Source organism: Athene cunicularia, assembly GCF_003259725.1.
Source record: "Athene cunicularia isolate RWA chromosome 3 unlocalized genomic scaffold, athCun1 chr3_part1, whole genome shotgun sequence".
Taxonomy (NCBI): domain Eukaryota; kingdom Metazoa; phylum Chordata; class Aves; order Strigiformes; family Strigidae; genus Athene; species Athene cunicularia.
In genome coordinates, this window is record NW_020799097.1 from 6,370,427 (window position 1) to 6,383,874 (window position 13,448).

A 13,448-nucleotide genomic window follows, 5' to 3' on the forward strand; every position below is an offset into this window, starting at 1 on the left:
CCTCGCCATGTTCAGTCCCGGCGCCAGCGTGGCCCTGCGGGTGTGTGCCGTGGGCCTGCGCCCCGAGGTGCCCGTTGTGCGGCTGTGGGGGCGCCTGGGTGAGCGCAGCTCGGAGTACGTCCAACTCCGCCGTGAGATCCAGGCGGCGGCGGGGCCGCGGCTGGCACCTGCCCCGGGTCCCGGTGGGCCGGTGGCTGGTGGGGATGAGCTGTGCCCTGGGGACGTGGGCCTGGTGGAGGTGCTCGGGCTCTGGTACCGCTGCTGTGTGGTGAGTCGCCGTGGCCAGGACTACCGTGTGTTCCTGCTCGATGAGGGCTGCACCGTGGTCACGTCTGCCTGCTACCTGGCGCGGGGCAGCAACAAGCTTTTCCGCCTGCCCCCAGAGGTGCTAGGCTGTGTGGTGGCTGATGTCATGCCTGCTGGAGGCCCCGGGAAGGCAGCCTGTGGGGACATCTCGCCCCCCACATGGACGGTGGAGTCTATGGAGTTCCTCAGCTACCTGCATGGCAAGGAGGTGCTTGGCCTGGTGCAGAAGGTGGTGACGCCGCAGCTCATAGTGCTTGAGCTGCCTCAGCTGGTAAACCAGATGTGTCACCTAGGCCTGGCCAGGGAGGTCGCCCCCAGTTTGTTCTGCCAGGTGCTCAAGCGCTGCCTAACTCACGGCCACTTCAGGAACCAGCTCAAGTTGCAGCCTCCAGCGTGTTCCCCTGTAGCTTCCGCGGTGACACAGGCTGATTACTTCTACCCGCAGCTTCAGTTGGGCGTGACAGAGCCTGTCATAGTGACCCATGTCTCTGACCCACACCATATCTACTGCCAGCTGCAGAGCCTGTCGCAGGAGATCCTTCGCCTCTCTGATATAATGTGCCATGCTTATGACTGGTGGGAGCAGGATTTATTACCCAAAGTGGGCTCACCCTGTGCTGCCCGTGGCATAGATGGCCAGTGGTACCGTGCACTTCTGCTGGAGCTTATTGGTGGGGAGCAGGACCAGCAAGTGGCTCTAGTGATCTTTGTGGACTATGGCAGGAAGGAGACTGTGACCAGAGCTAACCTGCGCCATTTGCCTGTGGAGTGTTTCCGTATGCCTGTGGTGACTTACCCATGTGCTCTTCAAGGTATCTTAGACGGTGGCTGCGGCTGGTCCCCATCACAGATCAATGAGCTGAAAGCGTTGGTGCTAGGCAAAGGAGTGAGTGCTCACATCAAAGCCTTTAACTCCTATGAGCATCTCTATTATGTGAACCTGTATGGGAAAGATGGTGTCAACTTGAACCATCTTTTTGGGGTGCAGACTTGCTGCCTGGTGAGCAGCCATATGCAGGTCAGCCAAACTGAAACTCAGAAGCAGTTGGAAGTAGAAGAATCCACAGCTAAAGAACTGGAGTTCCCCCCAGGTGCACTTTCTGTTGCTTTAACACACGGAGATTTGGCCTCTGCTTCTGGATTTCCTGTGCATCAGGAGTTGGGTGTGTTCCATGATGTGTGGGTTTCCCACCTCCGAGACCCATCTGAGTTCTGGCTGCAGCTCCATGAGCATCGCCAGCTCCTCAAGCAGCTGAGGCAGAGCTTGTGGAATTTTTACTCCCATGCTCCAAAACTGGATGGTGCTAGCTGGGACCTACAGCCTGGATCCCTTTGTGTCAGTAGAAAAGCGGATATCTTTTGTCGAGCAGTGATCACCAGGGTACTGGACAATGAGGTAGAAATACATCTGATGGACACAGGCAATACAGACACTGTAGATCAGTATGCAGTAAGGGAGCTGGTCCCTCAGTTCAGGCAACTACCTGCTTTAGCTCTGAAGTCTTGTTTGGTAGGTGTGTCTCCTATCAGAGGGAGTTGGAATGAGGTATCTGTGTCTGCATTCAGGGAGATTGTACTGAACAAGGGACTAAAGGTTCATTTTTTGGCTGCACAGGGTGACAAATACATGGTTGACATTTTTGACCCATCTCAATTAGGAGAGAAAAGTGTAAGTAAACTCATGGCTCAGAGAGGGTATGCTGAATACCAGAGGTGTGAAGTACTTGAGACTCTGCAGAAATCATCTGATAAGGCTGTGAGCCAGGCCTTTTCCCCAGCACATGCTGGGAAGGAAAACCAAGTAAATGCGGAGAAGAGGCTCAGAGAAGAATCTGATCTAAAGAGAAGTGATAGAGCACTTAATCCTTGCACAGCTGTCATGGTCAGAGAGCGCCCTGTTGCAGCCATTCACAATTCTAAAAGGAGTGAAACTCTTCCTGCTCAGAAGTATGAGGGCAAGGAAAACCTGCCCATCCCGTGGAGACAGAGTTCTGTGGAAACGATGCCAAGTTCCTCTTATGGAGGTCAGTTAGAAGTGGGAAGTACAGTTAATGTAGTTGTGTCATATGTTGAAAATCCTGGTTATTTTTGGTGTCAGTTAAGTAGAAATTGCCGTGACCTTAAGATATTAATGACTGAAATTCAGGAGTATTGTAAAAACTCATCCAATCCATATGCTTGGCCAGATTCTGTATGTTTAGCTCAGTACTCAGAGGATGAGAAATGGTACAGGGCTCTAATTACGAGTGAAATTCCCTCTGCAGAAAAAGTAGAAGTTCTCTATGTTGACTATGGCAACAGAGAGCAGGTCTCTCTAACAAACCTCCGCTCAACTAACAAATGCTTTCTTCAGTTAGAGGCTCAGGCTTTCAGGTGCAGCCTTTACAACTTAATCCAACCAAATGGTCAGGATCCTTTTGCTTGGGACGAAGCAGCAATTAGGGCTTTTCAGGAGTTTGTCGATGCTTCCTCATCTCACTTTGAGCTGAAATGTACAGTATTTGCCTTGGCTTCGATAAAACATAAGGAGCTATTCAACATTGTAGATTTAATGACACCTTTTCAGAGTGCTTGCCAGTTTCTGACTGAGAGAGGTGTGGCCAGACCTTTGTCTCCTCAAAAGCCTCTGGTATCCTCAGTTCAGCTTCATTCTTACTATTATTCTATGCATGGTATCAAAACTGGGAGCGAGGAAGATGTTTTTATTACGCATGTTGAGGATCCATGGACATTTTACTGCCAGCTTGAAAGATGTGCTGATGTCTTGTCACAGCTTATGGATAACATTGATCGTCTAAGTGAAAAAATGACCAGCTTAAAAACCTTGCGGAAGTCTGGGAGCTTGTGTCTAGCAAGGTATACTGACAATCGCTGGTACAGGGGACTACTTACAAAAACAAAACCTAATATGGAAGTCTTCTTTGTGGATTTTGGGAACACAGAGACAATAGAGAAAGATCATCTGCTTCCTTTACCCAACGATGCTTGTGATATCTTGCTTTTGCCAATGCAGGCCATAAGGTGTTCCTTATCTGATATATCTAATGTTCCCAAAGAAGCTACAACATGGTTTAAGCAAGCTATCTTAGAAAGGCAATTAAAGGCAATAGTAGTAGCAAAGAAATCTGATGGTAAACTGTTGGTTGAGTTGTTTGATGGTAGTACTCAAATTAATGCGAAACTGAAGGACTACACAGGACTTTGTAGGCATGTAGAAGATAAAACTTTGTGCTCTAGAAATACGAATGTGAATGAGAGGAATGAGGCTGCAGAGTCTCCTTTGAAGGCAGGTAGGCCTCTTGAAAGAAATGAATGCAGATCTGAAGCCCAGGGAGGAGGGAGAAGTAGCAAAAGGCACTTCAAAGAAGATGTAAACCTTTTCCAGCCTGCTACAAAGGGAGATGTGGCAGATGGATTACTAGAGCCTGATGAAATGCTTAGCAGTAAGAAGGGTGCTTTTGTGTTAAATAAAGCAGGGGAGGAGTCTGTCATCTCCATCCAGCTGGATGCACAGTCAGATATTAAATCCAATGCTGAAGGCAGCTGTATAATGCTTAAAAAAGTATCTGATCTACTTCAACAGAAGATAGTGCCAGCTCTTAAAGTGCTAGTGTATGTATCTCATGTAAATGATCCGCTGGATTTTTATGTTCAACTAGAAAGTGATGAGGCTCAGCTTAACAGCATTTCAGAAATCTTAAACAATAGGACACAAGCAAAGAAGCTTTGTGGACAACTTTTCCAAGCAGGAGACTTAATCAGTGCTGTTTATTCAGAAGACAGCCTGTGGTATCGAGCTGTAGTGAAAGAGAAGACTTCTGACAATTTGATAAGTATACAGTATATTGATTATGGTAATACTTCAGTAATTAATGTTGATCAAGCGCACAGGCTCCCTGAAGACTTGTCATCTATTCCAGCAATAGGCATTCACTGCTTCCTAGGTGGACTTCGATGCAAAAAAAATACAGACTGGGGAGAGAAAGCAGTGCTTTACTTCACCAAGAGAACAAGTGAGGTGGTTCTAACGTGTGAATTTGTAGAGAAAGTTGAGGATAAATGGGAAGTTGTTCTCAGTGATCATCAAGGTATAATAACAGTGGATTTAGCTGAGGAAAATCTTGCAAGTAGGGAAAGCTCAACAGAAGAGAACAGTGGCACGATAACTGTGGGTGAGCCTTTGCCTCCTCAGGGTCAAAATGAAATTTCCTGTGTAAGTGATCGTAAATCATTTATCTGGAAGTTTCCAGAGGCAGGTCAGACTGCAAAAATTCATGTCACAGTGGTAAATGGTCCAGAATACTTTTGGAGTCGTCGTGCTGATACAGAAGCCATGAACTACATAGAGGAAAAAATAGTGGAAGCTGAAAACCTTGGACTAAACTCTTTGAATGATTGCAGATCTTGTATTAAAAGTGGTGATATTTGTCTAGCAAAACACAGTCAAGATGGAAAGTTCTACAGAGCTAAAGTCAGTAGCATAAAAGATGACACCGTGGTTGTTAGACATGTGGATTATGGAAGTGAGGAAGCTGTTAGCATGGAGATGGTCAGAGAGATTCCATGTGAATTGCTCAAAGTACCTAATCAAGCATTTGCTTGCTGTCTGTCAGGTTTTAGTTCTTCAGAGGGCTCATGGCTTAGTGAAGCAAAAGAGAAGTTTTATGATATGACTGAAAACCTCTTATTAGAAGCTGAAGTAATAGAAACTCAGGAAGATAAAGCTTCTGAAGCTACTCTCTCTTTTGTCAAGCTGGAAGCTTCTGGCAAGAGTATTAATGAAGAGATGAAGTCTTTTTGGAAGGCTAATAAAGGAACTGGTGACAACACTTTGTCAAACCTTGAGAACCCCTTAAAGGAAAACAGATCTTCAAAGGATGATTGTCTCAAAAGAGAAACTACTGCTGTTTGTGGATTAGCTCAAGAAGAAAGTGAAGGTGCTTTACTTTGTTCTGAAGCTTTCCTGGTTCTAACTTCTGAGTGTTTAAATACTGTAGAAACAAATGTGTCAGTGGGAGCTGTTGAATCTATGTCTGGGAAGGCTGATGATGGATGTGAAACAGCTGAGCATCAAAGCAACTTTGCTAAAGAGATACCTCTACCTGAAGGAGAAAGCAATGACAATGTATTACTAGAAACAATGAGAAGCTGTAGCCTTCATATTTGGGGGAGTGAAATGAAAGCTTCAGAACAAGAATTATGTGAACTGCTGTTTGGAGAGGATGCTGATCTGAAAGAGGAACTGATAGGCGGTGCTTCAGCAGCCAGTTTTTTCCTGGGAAATGAACAAGAAGTGCAAGGGTTGCCAGTTCTCCAGGTACAGTCATCTTTGAGTGATGAAACAGGGACATCAGTGGAACTGGATCAATTACAAAAGCACTCTTCATATGGTGATCTAAAAGAGTTGATGCTGGAGCTAGAGGCACTTTCAGTGCCACTCTCCTTTGGTGAAGAAACAAAGCAAGCTCTGGAAACAGAGTCGCATGAAGTACAAACAGCTTTGGACAGTGAAGCAAGAGAGAAAGTGTTGGAACAAGAATTGTTTGAACTGCCAGTTGTGGGTGAGGAGATGGGGGAGTTGGGGGCTCTGAAATCTCTTGAAATCTTACCATCACTTCATGAGAGAGAGAACTTGGTGCCTTCAGTTAGCAATGGACTGAATACAGGAGAACTGATTCCATCCAATCATCTTGCTTTGAGAGAGAAAGCAAAAAATCTGGAATTTAATTTGTCTGGAGTTCATAAAGCAGAAGCGATACAAGAAGACTGGATGGAAGTAGAGCCTCCTCCCCTAAGGCTGTCTTCACTTGCTGATGGACCTGAGAAACAACTGGACCAGAAGACCCATGACATGCTGTCAGTGCTAGGTGCTGAAATGGAGCAATTTCTGGAACTGATGGTGCCTGGTGTGCAGCCATCCTATGAAGATGGAGAGGATGACTCGTTGGGGTTGGAACACACTGCACTGGAAAGTTCTGCAAATAGTGGAAGTCAATTTTCCTTTCTTACAAAAGATGTAATGAATCAGAAGTCTGTTTGCACTGTAAAATCATGTGACCGCAAACTTGAGAAACATGAGGAGAGGCAGAAGAAGGAAGATGATTGTTATGTAGAAGAATGGATGACACAAGACTTGACTGACTTTTTTGAAGGATGTGGAAATACACGCGTGCAGTCTTCAGACTGTAAGCGTAGGGATGAAGAAGTAGAAAAAAACCTGAATGAGAACTTGGCTGACTGTGGTGCAGGTAAAGTGATTTTAAGGAGTTAAATAATCAAAATGTTGTGCATGTTCAAATATGAGAATAGCTTTCTTGTAGAAATCTAAATTTTATTCTCCAATAAATTATTATTAGTGTTAATGTCAGTATGCTTTGGGTTAAGGACATCATATATTGTGTCTTATGGATAATGTGACAGTCTAACAGCAACTAATGTTACTTTTGAGATGTTATTGATTTTATGATTGGAAATTAACTTCTGAACATGAAATGCATTTTCAAGACTGTTCAAGATGACGAAAATTTAACTTTCAAGTATTAAGTAAATAGTTTGGAGGGAGGCAGCGGAGTATGGGGGCAGGGTTGTGAAACATTTGAGTTTTTTGGAGGGGTTGGTTTTGTGTTTTATTTCTCTTTCTTCTTCCTTCATTGATATGTCATCATTCTTGTAGAATACAAGCAATATACTTGCAATCTGAAGGGTTTTGCTGTCGGTTCCAAATGTGTGGTGTGGACTTCTCTAAAATGGTGTGAGGCTCGCATTTTGGAGATATCTGAAAAAGGTACCAGAGTAAGTATATTTTGAATCCTCTTTCTGCATTCTTAAGATCTGGCCCTCCTTTGGTCTTCCTCCAAACTATGAATATTTTATTACAAAATTTAAGAGTTACTATTGCAAACACTGATTCTGGATGTATAGACTACATAGAAACAGCAGTATCTCTCAGACCAAGTGGATTCTATACATCAATACTTGATATGCCCTTCACATCTTATTGTCCTGCATTGGCTGGGAAGACTGAAGAATCTGGCTTCAGTTTGAGGTACATTCTCATATGTGTGTGGTTCTGTCTGGCCTGCAAGTTAATGTTCTGCTACGGAGCTGTGTTACTGTTATGTTCATGAAACTTGGCATTATTTTACTGATGCTTTGAGGAATTAGTGGTATAACAGTAGAAATTTGGGAAGAAACTTAAATTATACCCTAATTAATAACAAATACACAACTATTCCCACTTCAGTGCAATGTGTATTGAATTAGTGGTTGATGGCAGTTAACTTTAACAGTAGATGATCATCTCATGGGCTTGTTCTACTGTTGTTTAAGATATTGGGATAAATGAGGGGTCTTCCTCCAGTTCAGGGGGAGTATGTACACACATATGTATATATATAGAGGGAGACATTGTACTTACATAAAAGGGCCTTTATGTTGTAATTTAAGGTTACAAATCCAAAAGATCATTTCTTAAAAGTAACCTTTTGAAAGATCACATGCCTGAGATCATCTAAGCCAGCTCTTTTGCAAGTAGATTCCTTGCATATCTGAAGCCAACCTCGGCTGTTTTCAGATGAGTGTCGGTGTCAGGTATGTAGTAATATCCCTATTCATAATGTTCCTACTGGTTCTGATCCTAGTAGGTGTCTTCCAGCCTTCCTCTCTCACCATACATGGTTGGAAGCCCAGAAGAGCCTTGAGCAGATTCAGTAGTGATAGTCAGCTTTATCAGAGGTTAACTCGCTCTTCCTTGCAAGATCCAGACTGAAAGCCTTCCTAAGGCAGGGGGTCCTCAACTATGTTTTCCTACTACTATGTCTTATTTGCTGAGTGCATTCTCAGGATCCACTGCTGTGCTAGATATGTTTTGGTTCTGTCTCTACAGGTCTTGAATCTCTCCAGTGGCAATGAGGAGATTGTGGGTCCGGAGAATGTCTGGAACGGTATTCCTGACTGGGCTGCCAGATCATCTGAGGTATGGCAGTCTGGCAGGGGACTGGGCAGGACAGTACTGATTTTTAGAAAGGGTGGTCTGAGTCTAGTTGTGATTCTTCCTATATCACCATGAGAATAGAGAGGTGAAGTGGCATTAATCTAAATCTGTGTGTCATGCCAACCACTAGAAGCACAGTATTCTTTGAGACATTATATTGTCCTTCCTTCTCTAATAGATCTCTATGGAGGCTATAGCAATTTGTATAAATCTATTATATAACTGATTTAATTTATATAAACTATTCATATAAACTGTCAGCCATTTGGCCTGAGGACTGTGAATTCAGTCTGGGAAGAGATTAATGAAAGCAGCTGGAAGGAAGGAATGTTACTGGAAGACTATTGTTAATCAAGAACTGCAGAACAATGCTGATGATAAGTGGCTTTTAACAGAGCATGTTCATAGAGAATCCAACTAACTGGTAACCATGAAAAATACTCCTATTACTAAGTAGTTAAGAAATGATAGTAAGGTTTTCACTAGTGTTCATGAAGTACCAATGAAAGAAAAACTTATGTCTGGAACCCAAAACTCAGGTCATCAACCATGTTCCTGAGGATGGTAACAGAATGAGTTTTCAATTCATTCTTCACATGCAGTTTTTGCATCAAAGCAAAAAGTGGGCAAAAGACTTCTGTAGTGAGTTTTAAGGGGGGAAACAGTGGTAAATTTGTCTAGCAGTGCTGATGTAAAAGGTCTAGTATTAAAGCAAGCACCTCACCTCAATGAAAAACTCTCTTGGCAATAGTGCCAGCTTCCTAACAGAGTTCCCTTTTGTTTAGGCAATAACCCCTGCAACAGAAAACTTGTGCTCCTTACCAGAGGAGTCCTTACTTCAAGGTAAGACTATCTTAAACCTCAACAAAAGGTTGTCTACTCAGTGTTTGGATGCTTTCTAATTTTCTAGGAAATGCTTTAGTTAGAAAATACGGTTGAAACACTACTTTTTTTTTTTAATCTTATATATTTAATACTGTTGTAATCTTCTTAGGAGCATTAGCTTATATACTGTCTTTTTCATGGTGAATACATGCAATGAAAGCTGCAACTCTGTCTTGATTAGAAATTAATTTAGTATTTATTTATTCAATGTAGTGAACTGAGCCTCTTGGACAAGCTGGGGTGGGACACTTAAGTTACAGCTTTTGGTAGGGTTTTGAGCATCGACCACCAGCATGCTACTTACTCTTTCTCACATTTCTAAGTCAAGGTGAGTGACTGCTAGGCAGTCTCTACTAAGCATTGTGGGTTGGGGTTTGAACGCCTTTAATAGATCTTGGTCTATGAATCTAAACCCACATTACCATCTTAGTTGTTGTAAGGATAGTTTTTGAATAGCGCATGTACATCTTTATTGTTACTTAAAAACTGTGAAGTGTTGCTGGTGAACACCTATTCTGTGTCCCAAGGGAAATAGTACAGATTCTGTCTGATTATATACTATCTCTGTAATCTATGGAATTGAAGATTAGTTCTGGTTGAAAGGGACCTTTGGATGTGCTCAGAGCAGGGTCAACTAGATCAGGTTGTTTAGGACCTTCCTTTCAGGTCTGGAATCTATTCAGGGACAGAGACTCCAGAACCTCTTTGGGCAGCTCGTTCCTGTGTTTGTCCAGTGGTTGCCTGACGGAGACTGAACTAAGCTTGAGTTAGAGGTAGCATGTGTGGTTTCAGGGATTGAATCGATAATTGTATTTCAGCACAACTGTACTGAAGGCCGACTGGTTTGTCAGTAACAAAATAATGAAGCCTGTAGCAGAGATCTAGTTACCTGCTGGGCAGAAAAGTGGTTAAAAACTTTAAAATGTTAAACTGATGAATCTACAAATCCTCCTTCAGTTGCATCACTGAAATGCAGGATTATTCTTGATCTTGCTGTTTCTGGTTTTGAGAATACTTTTACAGTTTTTACCACATCATTTTATTTTTTTTTCCCCTCTTTTGCTTGAGAATTATTACTGTCCAAATTTGTCCACTGTATATTTTGTCTACTTGAATACTTTGCCTGGTATTAGTGTAGGCACCCTCTCAGTGGCAGCACAGAAAACATGAGCTAAGCTGATGCAGCCATGTGGCACAGAGCTGGATCTTGCTGTACATGTGGGCCACTGCCTGGAAAGGCAGTTTGAGTAGAAAACTCCTGTGGTGGCTTATGCTCAGCCCACTGAGGGGTTGGAGTAGCTTGAACTCATAACTGAAATCTGGTCACGGTGCTTGCTTCATCTTCTTGGGCAGTTCTGTTGTTTCAGCTGTCTTTATATGTTAACTTTGCATAAGAGTAGGTACGGTCCAGTATGTTGATGACATTTAGTCCGAAGCCTTGTAGAGTTATGACTTCAGATATTAATGCATTTATACATGTTTATAGAAATGTCTTGATGGGTCTAATCTGTTTTTATTCCCTGTAGAAAAGCAAATGGGCTGCAGTTCGGATTTAGCTGAAGATCCTCATGTCCTCCAACATTCCTGAAACCAGCTGACATGTTCTTCACGTGCAGCTGAACAAGTACCTGTGTCCGCAAACATTTCAGGGAACAAGAATACAAGCCTGTCACTACCATACTTCCTTGTCAAGGAACAGTGCTGGTTGATAGACTGCTGTTGTCAGCTTGACTTCTTATAGCCATACTTTACTTACATAAGAATTTGCTTCCTGACTGGCACTGTGGGGTGGTTCTTGAACAAAGATTTCTTGTGAGTTGCTGTATAGGTTAGTGTTGCACAACACTGCTTTCTGATATCTGCTTTTTGAAAAGTTGCATTGTTAAGTGTGGGGTTTTTTTCTCTAAGAGAAGTTGAGGGTACCTTTCTGTTGTGGGGAGGAGTTTTTTCTGTACATGGTAGTTTTGGGATGAGTTCTTGCATTTGGTGCTCTTATAAAGCAATGGAAAAAGCTTGAATAAAGATTCAGTGGCGTATACTGATTAGTGTTCTGTTAATGACTTTGTTCTTTCCCTGTGCATAAAACCTAAATGCTGTGTGCATACAACAGCAACTTACTGCATGCAACTTTCTTCAACTGTACTACTGCAGTTAGAAGTAGCTATGCATGTTCTGCAGTTACTGGTTTTGTTTTGGCCCTAAATTGCTTTCTAGAGCACACTGTGAGCTATGGTGAATGCCGTGAAACATCAGTCAAGTACAAAATAGAACTTGTATTTATGACCTGGCTCTAAATGCACTAATGAAAGATGCAGCTTTCTCCTATTAAATATGAAGCAGACCTAACAGAAGGGTTCTGATGCTGCATGTGTACAGCGGGGTAAGGACTTCTCCTTAAAACAGCAGCAGTTTATCACACCTTACAGCTGTGTGTCCATCCAGTTACCTAAAAATACATGTCTGGTGCCATCTGAGATGCACAGGGATATCCAAAATACCAGCTTGGGTTGGTAGATACAAAGTTTGGAACAATCCTTTGCCTTCTAGAATGGTGCTGGGGGGGATGGATTTGAACTGGCAACAGACAGCTGTGTTTTAAGCAGCTGATCCACATTTTCCATTATTTAAAAACACAGCAGTTGAGACTCTGATTTTAGACCCTGATTTTTTTAAGGTGCCAAGTTCCCCCCACAGAGCAAAGTGTGAACCCCAGCCACTGTATGGTCCTGCTGGCATAACCTTTACATTTAATGCCCTTGTATAAGCACAATCCCAACACAGAACCTTCATCTTCAGATCTTTTGTTATAGAAACAACTTATATTCTCCTCATGTACATAGAAAGAGAAAAACAACCCATGAAACCAAACCCCCACCTTACACATGATTTCTGATCTGTCAGCAACACCAGAGGAAACTTACACCAGAGCCTAAAGCAGATAACAGGCAATGCCAGGAAATTAAAACTCTCAAGGCAATGCCACTGAAACCCTGGGGGTAGAGATGAAGGGACTTAAGCTTCATGTCTTGGTCGTTGGTTGTGTGAAACCAACTCAAAATAAATGCACATCCGTGAAGCAGAATGTGAATTCGAGCCCCTGCCAAGGTTTCTCTGGGAGTCATGCTGCAGAAGAGTGCAGTGCGGAGGGGTGCAGGTTCAGTATAAGGGTTGCTGAGCCTTCCCCTAGAGCACTTGAGTGTGGTTCCAAATTTAAGATCCTGGGCTTCCTACAAAGTTACTGTGAAAATTTCCTGGCCCTTCCATCTTCCCTGTCCAACAACAACCGTTTATGTACTTTTCTGTCCTCTGTTCCTGCCCTTCCATCTTCTCTGGCTGCTACCAGGCTCCAAAGTGGAGATCTTCTCCCTTCTCTCCAGAAGTAGCTGGGGTTAATCCCAGCATGGCTGCATCCAGACCCAGCTATAATGTTAATATTTTCTAGGGAATATGAAAAATAAAGTGTGGTGAAGATCTCACTAGGACTTTTATTAAAAGCCACTGGACTGTCTGAACGGATTTCATGGAAACATGTGCTAGGTACCATGTTTTGGTGTTGAGATGAACTCCAGGACTTCTGTAAAAACATTTCAATATGTTAATGCTATAGCACGGTCCTTAGCAAAAACATGCAAATAGGAGCATGTGATAATAATCTTAGATTAGTGCCTGCATTTCTATCCCTCCAGAAAACAAGGGCATCATTCTGAAGAGAGAAAATGCTGGTGGTTTATTTCTTTATTTCTATATAGCTTTGTGTTGTGATTTAAATTTTTGCTGCTTACACCGCAGCATCAGCCAAGACCCGGTTGGGAACGGTGGTCCCTATGTGCGAGGTCCTGTACAAACCCAAAGTCTGGAGGCAGTCTATGTGCCAGGAACCCAGTGCGGTCCCATCCCTAGAACTCCTCACATTGCTAGCAGGTGAGTTTTGAACCCTGTCACAGAGACTTGCTTAATTTTGCCCTTTTCCTCTCTGTGCTTCAAATTAAACCTTTAAAAGAAAGTCCTGCTTTTCCTTCAGTGCCCTCCCCCTCCCATGTGGCTCTTCACTTCTGATTAAGGCATTCCATTGGGAAAACTAATATGGCTCTCAGTACCTGTGGAGAATCCAAATGAACTCCAGTTTCCAGCATCTTGGATGAATTTTGCAGCTCCTGGACTCTTGGATGAAAGAGGACAGTGACTCCCCCAGCTGCTTTGCTGAGCGCACCCACCACGTGAGCAGCATCAGCAACAAAGGGACAGAAGGACCCAAGTCGTGAAT

The 13,448-nt window shown here is 43.2% G+C and overlaps 1 protein-coding gene across 1 annotated transcript; it reads left to right on the forward strand.

The window, feature by feature from the left end:
* The first annotated feature begins 7 nt into the window (after positions 1-7).
* Positions 8-10,805, forward strand: TDRD6 (tudor domain containing 6). Its single transcript, XM_026846427.1, has 5 exons — positions 8-6,554; positions 6,980-7,098; positions 8,192-8,281; positions 9,085-9,142; positions 10,711-10,805. Exons 1-5 carry the CDS (start codon positions 8-10, stop codon positions 10,770-10,772), a joined length of 6,876 nt encoding a protein of 2,291 aa, XP_026702228.1. The 3' UTR covers positions 10,773-10,805.
* Positions 10,806-13,448: the final 2,643 nt, after the last annotated feature.